Source organism: Schistosoma mansoni, chromosome 1 (assembly GCF_000237925.1).
Source record: "Schistosoma mansoni strain Puerto Rico chromosome 1, complete genome".
Classification (NCBI taxonomy): Eukaryota; Metazoa; Platyhelminthes; class Trematoda; order Strigeidida; family Schistosomatidae; genus Schistosoma; species Schistosoma mansoni.
In genome coordinates this window covers 16,222,459-16,247,132 of record NC_031495.1, presented here as the reverse complement: position 1 = coordinate 16,247,132, position 24,674 = coordinate 16,222,459, and the positions used below count along the sequence as shown (strand labels likewise).

Sequence of the window (24,674 nt, the reverse complement as noted above, 5' to 3'; positions counted from 1 at the left end):
TACTCCAAAAGGTCTAGAAAATTTACATAAGACAAAATTTGGACAGATTTACAATACAAGATGTTTTTGCCAGTCTTACAAATGTAAATGTAAAGAAAACATACTTCAGAGGCAATAATTTCAACTAGTCATAATCAGTTTGTGTAAAAATGTTATATTATTTACTCAGCATTGTTCATAATGAAATGTACTTTGTTAGCAGATGTTTTCCTAACGAAACTGGAAAAGTATCCTTGGTTAATCAACTTGACATGCAGATTCATTCATCTGTTAACTGATCAGTTGTATTAATTATACATTTCATTGTCTTCAAACAAAAACATTGAATTTTTACATAGAAACCCTAATCAACTGTATTTTCATAATTATTTCTCAAAGTGTTTACATCATAATATCTTGGGTATCTTCTTCAGTTCTAATTAATCTACCACAATATTAATTCAAAAACAAACTACATATTCATATGACGTTATATTGATCAATCAGGTTATTATAAATTTTCTGTCTCTTTGAGTGTCACTATGCCTAAATGAAAATTTCTAACAAAAATAGATTTTATATATCAACCAAATGATTCAAAAGAATGTTATGGCTAATGTTATTATTTTCAAGAACAGTGTATTTATTATTAATTTTTATTAAATAAGCTTTCACTGTCAGTAAGTTCGCATGATATTATGGAAATATTTGCCATTTACACTGTCTTGAAATTTTTTGGAAGATGATGAGCTACTGAGGTGAAAATTATATACAGAATACGCTTCAGGAAGTCTATTAATTAGCATTTCTTGAGAAACGTAACCAATCATGCTACCACAATGAGAAGTTAACCTTATTTATAATTTTATACGATTTAATCATCAATTGCATTGTAAATTAATTGTTTTTAGAAATGACTAACAACATAGGAAACAATAATTCATTTGAATATTTACTTGTTCGTATCAGCAAATATAAAGAATGCTGAATGAGGTGGCATTGTTCGACTATCTTGTGGTGACATATCTTTCTGATCGTCTCCATCTTTACCATTCAAACCACCTTCTTCCTCAACATCTTCATCTTCAGCAAACATTTCTTCATATGTTTGATCTTCATTATCTAAAATGAGAAATCATTAATACAGCTAATAAATACCGATAAGATTAAAAACAGTAAATTATCATGGTATATATATATATATATATATATATATATATATCCACAGTATCATTCGGCCCTAAATCTTTGAAAAATGATTTTCAATTACTATTGAACGTAAATACAGTTTATAACTCACCTGTTCTTTCATATTGTTTAATTTTCATTCTATAAGTAAAAGAGCATGATAATGAAAAGTATTTTATTTTCAGTGAGGACATTTGGAGTTAGATACATGCTACATGGTCAAAAGATTATAAATACGTATCAAAATTTGTTAATAAAAAATTCCAATATAATTCACATTTACTATCACGTGGAAATGTGTATCAGTTGAAGTACTAAACTTTGCAGCTTTATACCAACATGGGAGTAGGAAACAACGATATTACAAAGATAAGAATATAAACAGAGCATTGGAAAACTAAGGATAAGGCAAGAGATCAATAGAGACAAATAGAATTAGAGAGTAAACAGTTTTGAATAAAACTATATTCAAGATTAAAATTATTTCCGAGGAAATCGGCCTGAATTTTCATCAGCAGATTATGAACAAGAAACGAGAGGCCCTATGTCCGTCAACACAGTTCAGAATATCGATAAACAATGATGAAGAACGATGGAATGTCTTAGTCTGACAACCTCTAGGCATTTATCAACCTCTTACTATGTTAATAAACATGAAAGAACAGAGAAGTCGTTTACCAAGCACGCTTAATACGTGGTTAAACTAGATAACTTGTTGAAAAGCTGTAAATTTTAATTATTAATTTAAGCTTTACATAACTGTGACTTAATCCTTATTTCCGCCAAACAAAAGCGATGTCAATACTAGTAGCAGTTATATGCTATACAGCTCCAAGTCCAGCGTGTATTTCTTTTAAAAAATTCTAATAGTGATGAAATTTACCCCTATTGATATCTTTTAGTGGTATTTTAAAGTGACATACTGCTTAATTAGTTAATCGCTAAAAACGTAGGGCTTTGAAGAAATTAGTAAATTTCAAAGCAACCTTGTCTCACATCCTAACAGCGGAAACTATAACAAACACGAAAAAAGTTATCCCGAAGGTAATCACGAAGTCAGTTATGATAACAAATCAGACGAAGTTAACATAGTGCTATAACAGCAAATAAAATGAGATTTATATTAGTGAAATGTCACGAAACTCAAAATGTGATAGGAAATATGGAATATAAACAAATGCTGCACTGTGAAAGTTTTCCAACCACGTCATCTAATATCTTCAAACATAAACCCCAACTATTGTGTATGTTCTAATCAGAGACTTCACATTTCAATAAAGACAGAACAAATATTGATGCAGAATAGTATGAATTCATTATATTTCGTGGTTTCTCATCAGCTGCTTACAACCAAATGTGTATTAGAGTTTTAGCATTGGGGTAATAAATAGTATGGAACTATGGGCATAATTGAATTTAAATTCATAAAGGGAACTAACTGCATGAAACTTCACATATCACTATACTGTTCCTGTTAGAATCAATGATTATTTGAATCCTCGACAAATCCTTTCATTCGTGAAAAAAATGAACTGGTCGAATAAATACATAATCTAAGACAGTAAAAGATATGATTGCTTAGTAAAAATATCACTTTTCACCTATAGATGACTGGAACCGCCAGGTGAACATTAATTAAATAACGCTCTCTTGAAAAAAAATAATTAAATGAAACATACACTGACGTTAACTCATTTTCTGGCTGTTCTGGAGGTGGCGCAGTTTGTTCAACAGTCTCTGTTAGTTCTGGTGTATCATTTTGTTTTTTTTGTGCATCACCATTTGCTTCGTCTTCTTCATCTTCATCTTCGTTTAGATTATCCACAGCAATAGCCAAGAACACATTTAATAAAATATCTGATAACATATTGCATAAGAAAATATTAGCTTTATTCATGTAACAAATAATCGACCCTCAACAAAGCGGTGTTGAATATATGCTGACATACACTGAAGTAATGTGTTCTTTTTTAATAATTTAACAAACTAAATTTTTGAAAAAAAAACAGTCCATGAGTGCTCATTGAATCATCACATTTTCATAGTATCGAAAAACTATTCAAATTGTAATTTTGAACCGTTTTTATTAAACTATAATCAAAGTATTAAAATGACTCCATTAAGAATCATATACCAACACATTAATATTACATTCGTTATGTCTTTTAGGATCCAGTCCCAAACAGAAAGTGTTATCGAAATGATTACAAGAAGAAACTTATACGTTCAACAGTCTAATGAACATAAAGTAATATCGAGTATTTTTGAATTAATTAGAATGATTTATTGAATTTATAGACATTTCATATGGATATCATAGTATTCACCCGGATTATCAATTCTTATATAAGTTAAAACAGTCAAAAAAGCTTTTATTTAAACTTCGGATTTTTTTCAAAATAGCAAAATTTACATATATATTAGGATACTGATGGCTTCACCTATCATAAGAATGGACACTTACAATAAATTTTTTCATAGACTGTGAATCTGGTATACGTAATTGTAATATTTATTTTAACAAATTCTCTTGATAATATACAACCTTTTTCTCAAAACATGTAAAAATAACCTTACGATCAAACAATGTTATTTTACCACCAAAAAAGAATCATATGACTTTCAAAGGATACAATTGCCACATATGAAAAGAAATATGAAGTAGATAACTACAACTCCGTACCAAGGACTATTTTCATATGCTCTCATTCCATGATACATAACTTCATTCCAATCTTCACCAGTAAGTATCTTCATTATAAAGAAAAAAATGAAATAAGAAACTGAACATATCTGTAAATGAAGACGATGCATGAATTTACACATTCAAGAATATAAAATATTTATCTTAAACAAATCAGTTCATCAAATCCAGCTTTGATTAGCCGTTCAATCATTATATCTGTACAATTCAGTGTAAACTATCCAAGTAATGATTACGTTTTACAATGCCTTACACATTCAAGATATCTTATAATGAAGATAGGCCGTTTTCTTAAGTTTATGTGATCTAAAACACAACTAACTTTGCAACTAATGAAGAACCTGTCCTGACTAACAATTATTGAGGTGAATCGTTTCATAATAACTAATCATGTAATGCAAAACATATCTGTGCTGAGTTCTTTTTAACAATGAGATAATGAAATGCTGATAAAGTTCAAAATCAACCATTTAATCAGTTAAGAACAGCGTCGGACTAAATCTAAAGTATTTTTGATTGGTTTATTCAAAAAAATGTCATACTGAGTAATGTAAATGATTTCCATAGCTCCATTTCCAATACAAATTTATTCCCTTTTCACTCATATATTGATATACCAAGATAAGATTTAAAATAATATGATTCTTTGTATTTTTTTCTGGTGATCTATTGTCAATGTCAAGTTTTATCTAAATTTTATGGCTTATAAAGTTGACTGGTGTTAATTAGACAGTAAGTATGGATCAACTGCTTCATTGTAACACGATGCAATCTGCCAATATACATCGAAGACCCCTCTGGAAAGAGCCCACGACCTTCAGAGTTCATGGCCTTTGGACCGCTGAGGACACATCCAGAAGCGTGATTGTTTAATTTTAATCAACTCGAAATTTTGCATGACAATCTCCTAACATCTGATATGAATAACTGCCCCATAAACGTCATGGTTGAACCTTACTGGTTACGCCTTAATAGTTTGTTTTGTTTTTTATGTCCACAATTAAGAATGCACAATTTATTTCTACTCGAATCTTGCTTTTAGTATTGGTTTCAATAAGAGAGATCAATTACATTTTATTGAAGACAGATTTGTAAAATATCCTAGTGTAAACAAAATTTATGGTAGCACAATTAATTACGTCAGTAAATCTGACTTCATACCAACCTGAAATACAGTAAGCATAGCTTGCAAAATTCCATCGAAATTAGCACGAGGTTTTTCATGTGCTATAAAATTGAATCGACCACCGAATAATTGCATACCAAGTAAAGAGCAAATAAGAATGAATATAGATAATAGAAGTAGTAGACTAGCAACTGATCGTACAGATTTTAATAATTTCCCTACTAAACTTCGGAGACTTTCCCAGTACCTAAAATTTCAAAAAACGAAATGGAAAAAAATTGCTTGAATAGTAGGACAAGCCCTATTAAGGAAGATAAACAAGATAATTTTTCTAACAAGTTATAATTTACGCAAGAATCTGTATAATTATTAATTAGATCAGTGTTTTGATGTTTGGAAAAAGAAAATTCATTCGTACTATAAGTTCTAATTGGATATCTACTTTCAAACATCAGACCAAATACATGATAAACATTTTGTAACAACGGTATTGTTCACGCTTTGAGACTTCACAAATATTTTAATTCGGAATAATCTATTATTTCCACCTGGTTTTACTTTTAATTCTTTGTATAAAGTAATGTAGGAATTCACAAAACATTTTTCAGTACATCTGAAGTTGTCAGGATTAAGTTCGAAAACTCATTAAAGTAATTCAGACAGGAGATTTCCAATCATCAAATCTCCTTTGTGTAAAAAGAAGATTGTCTTATAAACTACATAATTACTTCAAGTGGTCAAATATCCAGTTATTTTCCCCGAAGCTTTAGCTGACAAAGTTGTCTAGATAGACAATGAAAGTTTGATAAACAATCTATCCAGCCTATTAAATCAAACTTTACCGAAATCATTATCCTGAGTTACCAACCTATCTAGTCTTGTCAAATATTAAGTAAAAGAGTTTGTAGTAGTCAAACATACATAATGATGGAATTGTAAACTAAGAAAATATCATCGATATTTCATTAGCGTTAGAGTGTTTAATACATGTATGGTAATTAAACAACTATCCGAAGTGAAATCACTTTATTTTGCATAACGTAAATCATTCATATTTGCAGCAATTAAAAGAAAATGTTTCACACAAGTGATTTTCTACGTAACATGTACAGAGTGATTCAGCTTACTAATGAGAATTAATTAAAGTCATTTCTTACAAATGTACAAGTTCATTTTATGTAAGAGCAGGATAAGCAAGAGATCATGGTGTAACCAACAAAAAGTGAGAATTCCTATTCATAGATTAGAAAAAATTATAAAATTGAGCGATAATTCTGAAACAAATAGCAATCACAATAATGGTAAAAATAATATCGATACCAAGGATAATAACAGTTCAGTAGTGACATGAAAGTTCTGAAAAGGATTGGATACATGGATGGTTGAATTGATGTGGGATTGAACAGTTTATATATGATGACAAATATAACAATACTAACTAAAATAATGACTATGAACTAGGAATGAATAGACAATGTATTTTTACCAAATGAAAGTTTATATGGAAATGAAGTATGCTTATAAGTCGCAGTTCAAAATTTATCAAAATAAGGGATCAAAGACAGAAGTTCAACAAATGGAAAGGATACTAAACGAGCATAATTCAATATCCTGACGTACACACAACAACTCAACGAAACAAAATATCCAACGGCAAATAGTTCTCATCACCTGAATGACTTTTTTTGAATGAAGAACCTCACTTTACAAATCTTTTTGAGAGATATTATCCTGAGACGTCTTTTTATGACTTGCAATACATAGTTGAATTACCATACAAATTAGAACTGTAAGATAACTGAAATTGACATATTCCAGAGTAAATACTTCATAGTGGAAGCCACTCATAAAGTAAAAATATTGTACCGTTAAACATGTAGTCATTATTCTGACAGTTATTAAGATTTTTTAATAAAACAATTATGCACATACAATCTATATTATTTTCATAACTTAGATATTGAAGTACGATCTTGCACACTTACTGAGTCAATTTAAATATTCTTAGAAGTCTTGCACAGCGTAACACAGAAACACCCATTGGATTGAGTAAACCAGATTTCACAAAAAGCAATTCCAATATAGAAAATATAACTACAAAAAAGTCGAAGCGATTGAATAGTTTTGAAATATAATCTGAGAAACCAGATGCCCCCATTTTAATTACCATTTCCATTGTGAATAGCGTCACAAATACAACATTAGCAAAATCTGAAAAAAAAATGAACACAACGACTTTTCAACTGTAAAACTCAATGTCTTTTATAAACTTTCACTAAGATAATAAAGTGTAGAAATTAAGATCGTTTTCTAACTTGATGGTGCATTTATTTTCTGATTTTTTTTCGACAAATACTAAACCATTAAATTATAACTATAAGAAAATGATCCCATTCCTCTGGTATCACCAAAAACCTAAACTGAGTCACATAACAAACAGTTATTATACATTCTTTTTAACTAATTCCAAAGTCTTTACTCTCTTATTCTCTAATTAACGTCGAATATCGAGTTATGCAGTGGATCGTCATTAATAGCATCCACATCCTAGCTAGTTTGATCGATATATGTGCACAGTTTCACCAACTAAGTTGTCTACTTTATCAAAAACTGTAACACCGAACTCGATATTCAAGAATTGAGGTTATTCAACAATTAAATATTGTCCATACTTTCATTTTTTTAAGTTACCACGTTAGTCAAAATATTCTGTGTTTATCCGTTTATTCTCACTTATGTGATGTTAATGATTTCAGGAAATTTGCTTCTCTACGTGAAGTGAACAGGTCACTTCTTATAGAAATACTAACGACTGAATTGACAAGTACAACAAGATATTATGCCCTTCAGAATTATTAGGCTGAATAAAATGTTCCATAAGAAAATAACTACATCTTTGTTGACTCAATATAAACTTACCAACCACACTGGCTATATGAAATTTTTTGAAAAGACTAATGAATGCAATAAGATATACTGGCATGATAGTAACGAAAATAACACTTTATACAATACTTAATGTTCACAAACAATAGTAAAAACAAAAACGAAATAACAGTAGCACATTTCAATTAAAAACAATCGACCAACCTTGGAATTCGTCCAACCATTCTGGTTGATTGTGATGTTCAGTGGTTAAGACTACTGTGTTAAGAAAAACCAAGATAATAACTAATGCAAAACATTGACGACTGTTGATAAAAGCAATCACAGCTCGTCGTGTTCGTTTACGAAATTTTCTTAAACGGCTAGAATTTTTTAAGTGAGAATTAACAGAAAAAGGATTTGGTTTAGTTTATAATTATTAACATTCATACACAGTCATTATTTCAAACATTATTTTACAGGTGTCTTTGTTCAAACTGGTTCTTGTAATATATGGAGTTAATTTTTATTATCAAAAAATATCAACAATGGAAACTTCTCAAACATCGCACAAAGACCTCGGTAATGAAATGAGAAGAAACATATTACCCAATAAATTTGTGTTTTATCACACGCTATTAATACATTCTAAAAGTCAGCTTTAGACTTATTTGAGAGAAAATAATAATTAAATTGGTATATTTCGCTTGTTCTGAAGATTTGATTTCAATATGAAATAAAGAAGAACTCCGCTTTATGCAGCGCGTTTAGTATGACGCCATTTTGTGTTCATCTATCCGAGCAAAGTGAGTTGTGATTGTCTAAGTCTGTAGATTTACGTATCCAGCTATGTTAAATATAAGAGACCATTATATATTATAAGTTATTTCACTATGAACTACACAGGAAACCACATATGACTCCTAAATATTCTTTAAAAAATATTATTGTTGTGTCATATATGGTTCTCAATTAGACTATTAGGATGTTTCGTCGAAATCTAGGACTATGCTTTCCGAACCCGTGACTTCACTGGACTTACAGTTATAACAGTTTTCAGCACGGTTTTTTAACTATTCTTGCAACGTAGATAAAGTTAGAATACTTAAATTATATGGTAGTTTTCGTCACTAAAAAGCATAAGCTGAACAATTATAAGAAGCGATGAAAAAATAACAGTTTTTTCGTCCATGGGTAGCATTCCTTAGCAGTACGTGACGAAAACACTATAAGTGATGAAACCTTTGGGAAACAACTGAAAATAATTGGTCGCTGACATAAGTAAGATACCCACAACTGATGAAGGCACATGAGTCTCTCAACAAAGCGTTAACTTGAGTTAGAATTATTGACCATTAAGTTCTGTCTCATGGACCCAAAGATACCAGGATCACTTCTAGACCTGAAGGTTCCTGTTTCAACCCCCGGTTAATAGTAATTGAAAACCTTAATGGAGCCTAAGATAGGTTGAAACAGTTGTTCAACTCTTTACAATGTTTATTGATTCTTAGATTGTTCCCAGTTTGTGATAAAAAAAATGTGCATAAATACAAGTCTCAGCAACCACCCAAGTAAACCAGATTTGTGTCAACGTAAGTGTACTAAAAAACTGCTGATCGTCACATCGAACGATGCCAAACCTGACAAGCAAAACAAATAACGATAGGAGAAACAAAACATTTCGTAAGTTCATTTCTACATAGAATAAAAGGCGAGTTGAATATTAAATACTCCGCATGTGTTTTGATTAGAGCTTTTTGAATTACCGAAAGGTTTTGTGACAAACTGACCAAAATTACACATAATTAATAGTTTATGTCATCTAGCAATTTGACCTAATCATTCAAATGAAATGTAAAATGTCAAGTTTTGTTTTTTTTGATAGATCTAAAGTTGATATGTCATGTTATAATGACAAGTTTGATAAACAACCACTTTTTCGTATAAAGATTTTATTCACAAATGTTCTCATGTTACGAAGACCATCCGTTAATTACAAGACTGCATCCAAGGAAAATGTTTTGCATTATTGAGCCCAAAAATTGATTTTCTTAAAGTAATTAAACTACTAACAATTCATGTAAAATACACTGTAGGGCTTAGACAGTTTTAAGTCGCCTATATTCAATTAAAAAAAATAGGATAGTCAGACTAGTTTTAGATAAATTACATAATTGTCACTTACCGAAGTGTGCTGTGACAATGTGTTTTGACTACCTCCTCAACGTGCATCTCGGGTTCCTCTTCAATCAGCCCATCACCACCATCAACTAAAAAAGATAAATTATTTAAATAATAATATAAGTGAAACAAATCAAAACCTAAAAAGTATGAACTGTTATACAGAAGCCGCTGACCAATATCACGTGTCCCATTACCAATCGGAACCCTAATTGTAATGTGATCTACTATTAATTACATGGCATAGTGTCTTTGACTTAGTCAGTTACACGTCCGACCAGGATTATTGACTTTGAGCTAGTAACCAAGTTCCTATCGGTTATCCATCCGCCATCTCCTCTGTATGCTCATCTTTTGATTTCAGAAGTAGCAACCAGCCTCTTCTGTATCTACATTTCTAACAAATGTGTTTTATAAATTGAAATACCAGACTGTACCTCACCATATAGTGAAAAACTAATAATGAGACATAAAAAAGCAAAACGTAGCCGTGAATCAGTGAGACAGTATGTAATAGACTGGCAACAAATTATGAATGGTAAATCGCATTACAGTAATTTGTGAGTTAACGAAAAGCCCTGGTACGGACGAGAGTGGGGAGAACCAGCTCGCTCTCGAAATGCTCTCACATGGCCATGTGCATAAAACTACTGCCAGGGAAGTCCTACTCACTGCCTTCTCGCAGCATCACTGTTGTTTACGATATCGAGAGGATGAAAAGCGAATGTCTGGCGCTTTGACCGTGTTGATGGACACGAAGGGTCCACCTAGAGGAGTTGGAGAACCCTAATCCCAAACCAATGGTGCACATGGACTACAGTATCCTGAGAGAACAAATGGCATATGAACCAATTATTTGTCACCGGATACCATGGGACTGCATCTCTTTACGATGATCCACTGCCTTGTGGATTAGACCTTTAGGTCAAAGGCTCCGGTTGTGGCCCTTCAAGAAAACCACCTGTTTCGGCTTAGGCACCCGGACAGTATCCCAGTCTTCGATTTGTGTGGCTCATATCTGTTTGGTGACTCCTTGTATCAATGCTTATGTGTTTAAATAAATAAATAAATAAACAGTAATTATACAATACAATTACAATTAATAATCAATCGAAAAACCAGTTCTAACTTCTACTATATTCGCCCCACTATAACATTTACTCAATAATTGGATTACACAATGCTTATTGTTAAGAGAAACAGACATCTTTTAGAAAATAACAGTTATATTATAATATTTCAAAATGAAACTGATTATAATATTAGTTCTGTAATTAAAATGAATGATTAATATTAACCAATAAGCAAATGAAACCTTTAACTTATTAACTAAATATATCTGTTGATTTTAATCATGAAATTGTTAATACGATTAAACTTTAGTTTCTATAAATATCAGTGACATACATAATTTACAAATGATATATACAGAATACTATACAGATATGCTGTTCATCTACAGTTACAATTATAATAAATTTAAATTAACTAGCCATTTATTTCTTAAATTTTATTTGCTAGCTACGTCTTCATTTTTTTGTATATTATGAGTAAAAGAATAAAAATATCAGTTATCAAATATCTTGTCTGAAGAAGATAAATATTTTGTCCCGAAAATAATTATTATTTTGGTGGAGTTTGTTATCTGACCTGGATTGTTTGGTCGTGGAGCTGTCATCGTTATCAGATAGGAGTCGTCTACTCTACCAAAATCATCCACCTTAGCTACAAATCTCCGCCATCGCATAATTATTATGATTATTCCGGAGAGAACAACAGAGTATAAAGTTGGTAAATCATGGATAGAAAATTCATTTTAAATATACCTATCACTTTAATACCGTCAACCACAATTACGAGATTAAAATGTTACAATATTAGAACGATATTAGGACTTCAACGTTAGACAATTTTCTGATTGACCGATTTTATTTTAATATCAATGTTCACCAAGAATATAATAATACTTTAAATAAATTACAATATCTCTTGGTTATTTCTGATGGACTGATTATTTAGAAGAAATGATAATTTATAGTTTACAATAACCTTTTTCATAAAGAAGACGGATTCAACTGGTGATTGAAGTAATTTGTAAGAAAAGCATTTGGATTTCTAGCAGAAAATTAACAATAATTCAATTTCAGTGGTATTATTATCGAAATTAGATATAAAAAAGCAACGAAGAAAGAATTTGTTGTCATGTTTCAAGTTTACATCATTCAGAGTACATAATGAAATCAATATTAGTTCAAACTAGAGCACATAAATGTACATAGTCAGTCGGACATATGCAACACAGAAACAAACACTCAAATGAATCGATTTAAGTTCCTACAAAACATTGGCACATAGGGAGATTAATTTATCTAGCCAAATAGAAGAGTATCACAATTATTACCAGTATCAATAGTAGTAGTAGGGAAGGTGCGATATAGGAAGAAGGAAAGAAGTATAAAAATATTTTGGGGTTCATTACCCTAATGGAAAGCAAAGAAAGGATGGGCCCATCCAACGGCGATCAACACTAATACATGTCACTCATTGTCACTAACCACTGGTTAAAAAAATCGCTCGAACCTTTGCCAGATAATCTGTATGCGTCTACATGTTTTAGTTCGCCATTTGATGATTTCATGGACTGATCTAAATACTTAGTTTGTCCCCCTACATGTTTTTTTTTACCTTACTCCCATACTAAATAATACCTCCCACCGATGTAGGCGGTAATTATTTATACGTACACATGTCCTGAAAATCTCAGATGATGAAAATTTACAACCTCACTAATTGGTTTCTCTTATTTACCTGGTACCCTATCCCTAACCTCGGTATTGACCACTTAGTAGTCCCAATATACACCACTTACCCTCCGAAGAAACCTATCGTCAAATAATAACAACTTTAAAATATCCTCTGCTTTTAATTAGTCACGTTCCACGCCTATAAATTCAAACAGGGCAAACTGGTGTTCATTAAACCCGTACGTTAACGGACAGACAGGTATCTCATCTACGCTCCAGGTGAAGTAAATTGGCAAAAGTCAATCTAGCTTTTTGAATATATTCAAAGATTTTGCCAGACACCAACACACAACGACTGTTGCGACATTCGAGGTACAAATGTACTCTATCAAGTGATAATTATCAAATGATGTTAGAAAGAAAACTAACCTGACTCTATATCTTGACTTTCTTTGTCATCACCTTCAGAATCACTTAGTTCCTCTAAAATGAAAGTTCAAGAAATAGGAACCAGAATAAACATGGTGAAAATTTGATATTGAACACATTCAATATGGATTGTTTTCAGTTCAGTTAAAAAACACAGTGACAATCTTGTAGTTAGGCCATCAACACATTATACAGTTGTAGTAACAACAATAACAACGATAATGTTCAAGGAGGTTGACAACAATGATTTACCCGGTAAAAATGAATGAATCATATTAACAGAAAAGCAATACTTGAAGCACAACACTAAGCTTATTAATGATTGATGTGTCCACCTTTTATTTTACACACATACACATAAACAAAATAGATTTTCAACCTGAATGCGTATACATGTAAAAATACACATATGTACAATGTAAATCACAGTGATTACTCTTTCTTCAATAAAATGCATAATAGGTAATGAACTGTTTTTACAAAAACAGAGTTTACTAACTATTATTTTGCACGAAATTGTACTTTAAATTTGAATAGTTTTGTCTCCTAGTTAAGAAAATCGAAAAGTTAGGACAAAAAATTGAGTAAACTAAGACTGAGAGAAAATCAATAGGAAATACATTACTGAATCATTAAATAAGTCTTGATAAGTGTAATATGAAGATGTTATGTGAAAGTGGTGGAAAGTTTTCTATATCCGAGTAGAAATAAAGCTGGATCTGATGGAGCCCTGACTAAATTATTTATTATGAAAGAGTTTTGCTTTTTCTTACTACTTCAAGGAATCTGATAATCTAAATTCATACGGTTCCAGTTCACTTTATACTATCACTAATGTTCTCATTGTTTCATTAAACGGCTGTCTTTTAAGTAGGTTTCCATTAGCGATAATAAGTGAATAAGATGGCTGTTCTCGTGAATGAATAAACTTCAGAAAAAAAGAAAAGTGTTCTTGATGAGGTCATGTTTTTCCTGATTAGCTTTAGAAATTGTGGGAAAATATAAACCACGTATCATAAGCCGTTCAAACATAATTTAAATATTATGTGCATTAAAATAGCCACACTGTTTGACCATTGAATAATGATTAATAACGCGTTCGTTTAATCCTTAATGCTGGTCGAATTCTATAAATTAAGTTTCCATATTTAGTCTTTTGGTGTTGGTTGAACACTATAGATTTGTGAAAACAACTCAGATTATAGAGGTGATTCCATCAAGAGTGAAGGTGAAATGTCTTTAACATTGGAATCTACGGACACCCATTTCATCCTATTTGAGACTCGTCAGATAATGTACCTGCATCCCGAATTTGATGTTTACTTTGGGATCCACATCCCACCTATACTATATAAACTTGTGAAAAATTGCTATATCAAGGCGATCCACACAGTATGAACATTAGCCCTCTAAAACTGATGAGAATTCAGTCAAAATATTAATAGCGGGATAATCCAATTCATTACAAATTAGGATTCAACTTTATTAATATGAAAATGACCAACTGTTATCAATAATCCACGTATTGTTTCTCACATAATATTTTAGTCTTTAAAATATTTAAGCACTGATATAATTTGTATACCCCGAACTATATTAAAATGTAAATAATCAATATTAATAATCAGTGAATTAATTTACCAGCTAATTCAATCCATTCTTTATAACCCAGATAATCTTGTTGTTCACGTTTTTCTTGTCTTTCTTTACGAAACAATAAGGTACGATCTATTTTTTCTTTTTCCTTACTGAATTCTCTGGAAAACAAAAATATACAATAATATGGGAGAAATAAGCTTACTGAGAGTATTTTAAAACTGTCCATACCATATCAGCTTCATTCATTACTGAATGATATCAGCAAAAAAAATATACAATAACGTTGAAGAAATAAGCTTTCTTAGAGTGTTTAGAAAAATTACTGAGAAACCAAAAGACAGTCGAAATCTGTTTGGTCTTATTTTGGCACTTTACAACAATGAATACGAACGACTACATGAGGAGAATGAAGTTCAGATTATTAATGGACTGCTTGAAATATAATTTTATCTTAGCCTGTCATTTTGAAAACATTCAGCTTTTACACTTCAGTTGATTCATGATAATTTTACAATCAATATACAATACCACATGTGGTGTTTATGTTATGAAAACGTCATCTAGAATGTAATGCTCAAGTCAGCATTACTTACTTACTTACTTACGCCTGTTACCCCACGTCGAGGAGCATAGGCCGCTCACCAGCATTCTCCATCCAACTCTGTCCTGAGCCTTCCTTTCCAGTTCTTTCCAGTTGCTAATCATCCTTTTCATATCTGCTTCTATTTCCCGGCGTAGTGTGTTCTTTGGCCTTCCTCTTTTCCTCTTCCCTTCCGGATTCCAAGTTAGGGATTGAGTCGTGTTGCACATTGGTGATTTCCTTAATGTATGTCCGATCCACTTCCACCGTCTTTTCCTAATTTCCTCTTCAGCTGGAAGCCACACTGTCCTCTCCCATAAAACGCTGTTGCTGATAGTATCCGGCCAATGGATGTTAAGTATTTTGTGTAGACAACTGTTTATAAATACTTGTACCTTCCTGATGATGGCCGTAGTAGTTCTCCACGTTTCAGCTCCAAACAGTAGGACTGTCTTGACGTTCGTATTAAAGATTCTGACCTTGAAATTAGTTGAGAGTTGTTCTGAGTTCCATATGTTCTTCAATTGTAGAAATGCTGCCCTTGCTTTGCCGATCCTCGCCTTTACATCTGCATCAGATCCTCCTTGTTTATCAACGATGCTCCCCAGGTACTTGAATGTTTCCACCTCTTCCAGAGTTTCGCCATCAAGTGTGATTGGGTTGGTGTTCTCCGTGTTGCATTTGAGAATCTTGCTTTTTCCTTTGTGAATGTTGAGGCCTATCGATGCGGAGGCTGCTGCTACATTTGCTGTCTTCATCTGCATTTGTTCGTGTGTATGAGAGAGGAGGGCTAGGTCATCTGCGAAGTCCAAATCATCTAATTGATTCTGAACTGTCCATTGTATTCCGTATTTCCTTTCAGATGTCGAATTCTTCATAATCCAGTCAATCACTAGAAGGAAGAGGAATGGGGAGAGTAGACAGCCTTGTCTGACTCCGGTCCTTACTGGAAATGCATCTGTCAGCTGTCCTCCATGCACCACTTTGCACTGTAGTCCATTGTATGAGTTTTGGATAATGTTGACAATCTTTTCAGGAACTCCATAGTGTCGAAGAAGTTTCCATAATGTTCTCCTATCCACGCTGTCAAACGCCTTCTCATAGTCAATGAAGTTGACGTATAGTGATGAGTTCCACTCAACTGATTGTTCAACGATGATCCGTAGTGTCGCAATCTGGTCTGTGCACGACCTATCCTTACGGAATCCAGCCTGATGATCCCTAAGTTCGGCGTCTACTGCGTCTTTCATCCGATTCAGCAGCACTCTGTTGAAAACTTTTCCTGGTACTGATAACAAACTGATGCCTCTGTGGTTCTCACATTGGCTCAGATCTCCTTTCTTTGGTATCTTGATGAGATATCCTTCTTTCCAGTCCGTTGGCACTTGTTCCTCTTCCCAAATCTTCTTTTTTTTTGCAGTTATTTCAATATCTGACTTCAGTGCTTCTGCTGGTATATTGTCAGGTCCTGCCGCCTTCCTACTTTTGATTTGTCTGATGGCCATCTTGACTTCTTCGATCATTGGTGGAGTGATATCTATAGTAAGGTCAGTGTGGGCTGCTTCGATGTTCGGTGGATTCAATGGGGCTGGTCTATTCAGCAGTTCCTCGAAGTATTCTGCCCATCTTTTCCTCTGTTCTTGAATCTCAGTGATTGTCTTTCCTTCTTTGTCCTTGACTGGTCTCTCTGGTTTGTTATATCTCCCTGCTAATTTCTTCGTTGTATCATATAATTGTCTCATATTCCCTTCTCTTGCAGCTTTTTCCGCCGTCGTTGCTAGTCCTCCCATGTATTTCTGCTTGTCGGCTTTAATGCTTTTCTTCACTCCCCTGTTAGCTTCTGCGTAGTCTGCTTGTGTTTTGACCTTCTCTGCTTGTGTTCGACTGTTGTTAATTGCTAGTTTCTTGTTCTTCCTTTCTTCAATTTTGTCCAGGGTTCCCATAGAGATCCATTCCTTGTGATGATGCTTCTTAGGACCAAGAACCTCCTGACACGTCGAAGTTAGTGCTTCTTTTATCCCTTTCCAGTTGTCCTCCATCATAGTTTCTTGTTCTTTCAGTAGATCCTGTAGAGCTTGGAACCTGTTGTTGAGAGTTATCTTGAATTCATGGAGCTTGTCAGTATCTCGAAGGAAGGCTGTATTGAACCTTTGTGGTGCTGTTTGTCCAGTTGTCCAGTGTTTCTTTAGCTTCATTCTCATCTTGGCCACAACCAGGTGGTGATCTGAAGCTATGTCAGCTCCTCTCCGGGTTCTCACATCTTCCATTGATCTTCGGAATTTTTTGTTGATACAGATGTGATCTATCTGGTTCTCTGTGGTGTGGTCCGGTGAGATCCATGTAGCTTTGTGTATGCGCTTGTGTGGGAATATTGTGCCGCCTATAACCAATTTGTTGAATGAACATAGGTTTGCAAGTCTCTCCCCATTTTCATTTCTCTCTCCTAGTCCATGTCGTCCAATTACATCTTCATATCCTGTGTTGTCCACTCCAACTTTAGCATTTAGATCTCCCATCAGGATGGTGAGGTCCTTTCGTGAGCACTTTGCTATAATTGATTGCAGCCTTTCATAGAACTGATCTTTATCATCGTCGTTGCTATCATTGGTGGGTGCATAACATTGGATAACGTTCATTGTGATCCCTAGCTTCTTTGTTCTGAATGATGCTTTGATTATCCTGGGTCCATGAGATTCCCATCCCACAAGTGCATTTCGTGCTTCTTTGGACAGCATTAGAGCAACTCCCTGAGTGTGTGGAGCGTTTTCCCCTTCGTGACCGGAGTACAGCAGCATCTCTCCTGTACCAAGCCTTTGTTGTCCAGTTTGTGTCCAATGGGTTTCGCTGATTCCGAGTACTGCCAAGTTGTATCTCCTCATTTCCATTGCTATTTGGCTGGTCTTTCCTGTCTCCCACATTGTCCGGACGTTCCATGTACCTATAAAGAGTGTTGCTCTGGTTGTTAGAAGGTGCATCGGTCTCGTGACTTCCGAAGAATTTCGGCTTTCATCATGAGACGTCATAATTATTCCTTCTACTCCCAGGGCAGAGTTTAAATGGTTTGAATTATTTTTTCTGGTTAGCGTTTTTTTAGCGAGTTGGCTTTTCTACGGGATGGGGTCGCTAACCCCATGCCCAACCCTCCTCCTTTACCCGGGCTTGGGACCGGCAGTAACTCTAGAAGAGCTACAGGCGGAGTTCAAGTCAGCATAGTAGCATAGCTTCTATTTAGTTGTTTGCCTACAGGTGTTGTTTCTTGTTTACAAAATAATATTGGTCGAAGTCCTAGGAATTTACATTTTCGTGCTCGCGAACGCCTCTCAGTGTGGTTAAACAAAGGTTTGGTGAAGAAAGTAAACAGCTCGATATTGGCCCATTTGGTACAAACTGGTCATAGTGCCGGTATAAGCCAATCCTTTTCAATTATTTATAGGGTCAGTAATTTTTGCCAAAGTTTGTCAGGCTTAAAGTCCTTCAAACGGCTGAGGCAGTAGCCATCCGGATGAAGAAACCGGAGCTTTGCATACAGAAGAAATATCTCCAACCCCTCATCCTCCCCTGGCGAACCACAAGGCCAATTAATCAATAGTAATCTTAACTATTGTAATTACGACTTTTCGTAGTCAAATTTAATTGTCTCTCTTATCTTTATTCACAAATCTTTGTATTATTATTATTATTATCACCATTATTATTGGTTAAACATCATTATTAATCTCCCCTATACATGATTCATTCACTTCGCATTCATCCCTTCTTACTACGTCTTACTAATTTTTCACACAATTTAGTCTTCCGTTAAACATTTGGTCGAATTGTAATTGCACTATCATCTCTCTCACCCTATCTGACCCATATTTATTCTGATCACAGGTCTTAAATTTTCACTTTACATGTATACAGATTCAAGTTAACATTCTGTATGAGTCATATCAACATTAACAATTTTATTCTAATTGATTTGACATTCCTAAATTTACATGCATTAAACGATGTACTTTGTCTTTAACTTGGCCATTTTTTCGGATTATTAATTTGGATATATAATTGTAGAACCTGAAGAGAATTTATCGAAAAGAATATTCTTCGTTCAAATATTAGTCTTTTACAAAATAATTGGTAGACAAAGAGACCTATGTCAATAATTCATGAATATTGCAAAAGCTTAAAGAATATTCAGATTTGTTTAGACTAGATAACAACATTTCAATGGTATGAAGCAGATTTTGTGCCTTAAATAGATTTTTTTTTAAAATTGAAATTAAGCATTCAGGAACGGTTATTTTTGCGTTTGGTAGAAAAATAACTATGGATGGTAGTTAGACAATCTAGGTAATACAACAAATATTCCTCATGATTTTTTATGCGTTGTAAAGCGATTTGTTGAAAAAAAGCAAGCTCAGTGATTTGATGTAACCTAGGATAAATGTAAGCTTTGTAAGCAAGATTTTATACATATTTACCTACATTTACAAAAATAAATTCAGCTTTTAAAATGGAACTTGAAGTCTATCTAAATAAATACAGCCAGACTAGGAAGGATTATGTTGCCCCCTTCATCAAACATTACCCTATTAGACCATAAGCTTAAAATACTCCCAAATGGTTTGACCTATTTCGAAATTATTATTTAAAGAAACAATTTCATGATCCGAATACTTTATCGCTTTAACTCATAAATCCCGGTTTGTAAGACAGAAACTAATTTAAGAAAACATAATATTGTGAAAACAAGGGATGTTATGATTAAGCTAGACGTGAGATTTATCAATAAACTGAGAGATTTGATAAGATATTCAAGAAAATTAAAAAATTTTCATTGCCGAAAATGTTATTCTGACACTGACTTTTTATCGAAAAATTTCATTGAGACATTATTTTAGAACTCTCTATATGAGATCCGTGATATGAACACATTTATAACCAACTAAATTAAGTAAAGAAATAAAATTTAAATTAACAAACAACCTAACCTCAAAGCAAATAAAATAATATATTTATGATGTCCCGATGAGTATAAGAATTAAATTTTCTGACGTTTCATGACTCCGTGTAAGCCACTTCTTCAGAGAATAAGTGACCAAAATAATCCAAGTTTAAATAGTACAAAGGAACAACATAGGAATATTATGTGTGATCAATCAAAAGACAGGCTTGAATAGATGAATGTCATGTCATTTCGGTCAAGGTGATTTATTAGCGACTTGTATGTAAATTATTCTCAGGTGTTACGTTGTAATATTCATTGATGAATTTTTTACACATATTTTACTTATGTGTATAACGATCACTTAAGGCTCTATGTCAAAATATACTTGCAAATATACTGAACTAAAACAAATAATTTCCTAATGAGATAATTTATCCATGTTTTAGAATGTACGTAGTTCTGAAATTCTGTCGGCGTTGTTCACATTAAAAATCATATTTACTTCTATCTTGAATCAAAACACTAAATAATACAAATTCGTCATCATTTAATGATAGATAATGGTAAATATATAATTAATTACAATTATGGAAAGTTTGTCGAATTCTTTTTTTACTTGGTTGTACTCATAAATTATGAATGCTTACAACCATTTAATTGATATAGTCAATGAATCCAATACTAAAAATTATATAATTGTTTGAAAATTACTTGATAGTAGTAATAGAAATAAATTTTATCACATTAATTACATACCCGCTTAGTACACCAAGTACAAGATTCATAACGAAAAATGAACCAAGTAGGATAAGGGTTACAAAATAAATCCAAGGCCACCAAGAACCGATAGCATCAGATACCTATCAAATTTAGATAATCTGATTATAGAATAATAATTCAAATACAACATAAATACTTCATTGATAATAATCATTCCAACTTGTCTTATTAATTATGAAAAACAAATATTATAATTTTACGAAAAATAAATTAAGTAATTTGCTCCCGATTTGTCATTAACTCGATTATACTTATACTGCGTGTACAACTAAGTGTACTCCAAAGTGTTTTTTTCATAAAATTATACGATACCTCATAAACAAATTATATTATTCTATATCACAAAATGACAGAACAAACTATTTATTAAATTATTCTATCTGATTGCATTCGTAATAAGCATGAGTAGATATTTAACTTACATAATATCCAGTACTAGTCCAACCTTCCATTGTAATACACACGAAAACAGTAAGCATAGAATACAGAAAATTATCAAAGCTAACAATACCACCTTCAGGACCAGTGTATCGTTCTCCTTCTTTGCCATACATATCTGCACAAAAATAATCTGGCCCAAGTTCACTGCATTTAAATCCCATTGATGATGTTTCAAAAGTACATGGTCGAGGATTTGGCATCATTTCAGCTACAGGAATTTGTTGTACAAAAATTCTCATAAAAAAGCTTGAAATACATAATTTTTTATATTAAAATAAATCATTTACTGTTAGAAACAATGTGACAGGGTTTTATCACTCTACCTGAAAACACCAATGCAGAAACTCAATATAGGCAACTGTTAGTATATTAGTGAACTGAAATTTACTTGATTTATTCAATTTATGGTTATCTGAAGAGTTGCTTGATATAAAATAGTTAATCACTTTTCTAAAACTCTTCGTTGTTTGTATTTATTTTATATACAGTACATGATACAGCTAATAAGCATTTCTTTAGTTTACTTTCACTTGCAAATAGAGAAACCCTTGTTATGTAATAGAGTTTATTAATATTGGACTGTACAATATTGAGTACCTACTTAAATTATGTCATGCAATCATCCTATGTTAAGACAAAAATAGTTGTATTGCCAGTTTTGAAAATACCATATTGTATCATACCAAAAAGTAGATTTATTTGTCTATTAAACGTGAACAAGTGTTCGATATTCAACGATAATGAAAACTTTCAAAGAATCTTTATAAACAAACGGATTTCAAAACTTTAAACTATTAGTCATCGATTGCAATTTTAATAAACTAATTTGACAGAGAAATACCTTTCCTTCCATTATTTTGATGGTAATTTTAAGTGAATTTGAGAAGTAACTTACAAATAGTTTATTCTAATAGGTTCGATAATAAAAAGTTTAGGTAATCACTCAGTCTGTATTGGCATATGTGGATCTTCAGAGGATCGTGTCGGTTATGCTACTTAGTCACAAGTCTATATTAAAGCTGAGTGGTGGCTAATAGTGGAATCCAAGACATCCGATAGCTCAGTGAAAAACGATTTGACGTTGAAAAGCGAAAGGTCCTGGGTTCGAATCTCATTGTGAACAACGATGCTGTGATGAAGGGATGTTTAGATGTTGAGTCCTAAACAGAACTAAATGCTAGTCCTCTATTCTACCACTGATCAATATCTAAATTTAATAAATAGATAATATGATAGAGTAAAACATGATGAATATTTGAAAATATAAATCACAATGTTGCTTTTATACCGCATTATATTATCTACAAATAATGACTTCATTTACAGAGGGAGTAATTCATTTCTTATAATTACCAGTCACTGTGCGATAAAATGTTTAGAATATACTGAAAATTGTCCTTATTACTTTTTCTCATACCTTCACATCGTAAATTCACATGAGCACTTCATTTTTGCAACTTTTCAATATCAATTTTCATTAAAACTGTGGCCAACATCATTCTCAAGGGGATTTTATTTATTTTCACTCCTCCTCAAAACCAAAGTGAAAATCTTAGTTAACAAGAGGAAAACGGAAAATGCAACATCTAATCCACCGATGAAACAAACTTTATTCATTCCGTTTTTTTGTAACGTAATAATGAATGAATAAAATACTTTGATTGGTCATCAAGTAGTAACCTATGTCTTGTTTTTTTAGCCCTCTGTGTTGACTGAATTTTGTGAATCGATTTGAAATATGGTCACTCCTTCCAGTGATTCAACGCTAGATGTGCTACATTTTGACGTTATTGTGTTTTGAGAAGAAAGATATATTCCATGTGGCGTCTAATGATACTAAATGTTTTTTAGCACCATTTGCTGATATATTGTAAGGGATTTCAACTTTAGATCCAAAAATTAAGGAACCTTAGTAAAAAGTGTAAATTATGGTAACTTTCTTTTGAATCTTCTAACATGGTTTTTCTTACTAAATAATGTGTATGTTAGATGTTGTACTGAGTTTGATATCCATAAATTTTATTGCGAAAACTACTGTATTATCACCACTGTGGTTCAGTAGTATTTGTGTCATGTCCTAAACTTTGCACGAGGACTAACGGATAGGTAATACACAGATTAGATATGACTGGTTGGTAAAAATAAGTGAAAAAGAATGAACCGTACAGCATTATTCACACACTTTAAAAATACGTGACTTAAAAAGATTGTCAAACTATCCAACACATACATATTTGATTACATGATGATATTTTTGTTTATTTCTTAAGAGAAACTCACGAATTTTATGTGTTGAATTTCTATAACAGGTTAGGTGTAATTTGCTCTGAAATAATTCAAGGCCAACAATTGCATAGACAATAATAACGAAAATCACAAGTAATGCAATATGCAACAACGGAACCATGGCGGTGATAATAGAGTTGAGCACAACCTGAAGGCCTGAATAAGATTAATAAGAATTACAATACGGTAAATATGAGTGGAAAATCAGAAAGAAAAATGAAGTGGTTTTGTGACTAGAAGGAATTAACTGTGAAAAAAATAAAAATTATTTATGAACAAAGAAACAGATTTTGTTCAGTGAGAGATACACAATAAGATCATTTCAAAAGAACATTATCGTTTCAGCAAAATTTGTATACCTTCTAATAAATCAAACTACATACAAATTAATACTTGTAAAATTTTTAAAAATATTTTTATCTAACATAACCGTTGCGAAACGAATTTCTATAAAATTATCCCGTTTAAAACAGAACTATTATGTTTAAAAATGAAGTAAATGAAGTAATTTGGGCTTGAAAAGTCAATGTCTTAATAAGTCAAAAATCATTTGAGATTGTCCGAAAGTATAATAGAAATCTAGAAGCTTTTAGCAATTGTAAGCAAAGATGGATAGTGGCTAGCAGTGGAATCCAGGACGCGCGTTTCGTCCTATTTTGGACTCATCAGCTGGATGTACCTGCTCTCAGAGTTGATGTTCACTCTGGAACTCGAACCCAGTACCTTTCGCTTCAAACGCTATCGCGTTATCCACTCGGCTACTGAGTCCTGATAGCCACTTACTTGTGCAATGGGATGAAGTTTAAATTCCTTTAGTATTGTTTGTTTGAATCTTCCCATTG

General features: G+C 32.6%; 1 protein-coding gene across 1 annotated transcript in view; it reads right to left on the bottom strand.

Moving 5' to 3' along the window:
- The window catches only part of Smp_020270 (voltage-dependent calcium channel), a gene marked incomplete at both ends in the record, with an annotated part of 63,791 nt that overhangs the window by 30,329 nt on the left and 8,788 nt on the right, over positions 1 to 24,674 (bottom strand). Inside the window, 13 exons of the mRNA XM_018793436.1 lie at positions 935 to 1,102; positions 1,281 to 1,307; positions 2,846 to 3,022; positions 3,799 to 3,918; positions 5,037 to 5,244; positions 6,983 to 7,208; positions 8,088 to 8,245; positions 10,048 to 10,132; positions 13,217 to 13,270; positions 14,858 to 14,973; positions 21,082 to 21,185; positions 21,528 to 21,754; positions 23,827 to 23,988. Of these exons, the coding sequence (XP_018647949.1) occupies positions 935 to 1,102; positions 1,281 to 1,307; positions 2,846 to 3,022; positions 3,799 to 3,918; positions 5,037 to 5,244; positions 6,983 to 7,208; positions 8,088 to 8,245; positions 10,048 to 10,132; positions 13,217 to 13,270; positions 14,858 to 14,973; positions 21,082 to 21,185; positions 21,528 to 21,754; positions 23,827 to 23,988 (1,832 nt within the window). The remainder of the gene's footprint in view (positions 1 to 934; positions 1,103 to 1,280; positions 1,308 to 2,845; positions 3,023 to 3,798; positions 3,919 to 5,036; positions 5,245 to 6,982; positions 7,209 to 8,087; positions 8,246 to 10,047; positions 10,133 to 13,216; positions 13,271 to 14,857; positions 14,974 to 21,081; positions 21,186 to 21,527; positions 21,755 to 23,826; positions 23,989 to 24,674) is intronic.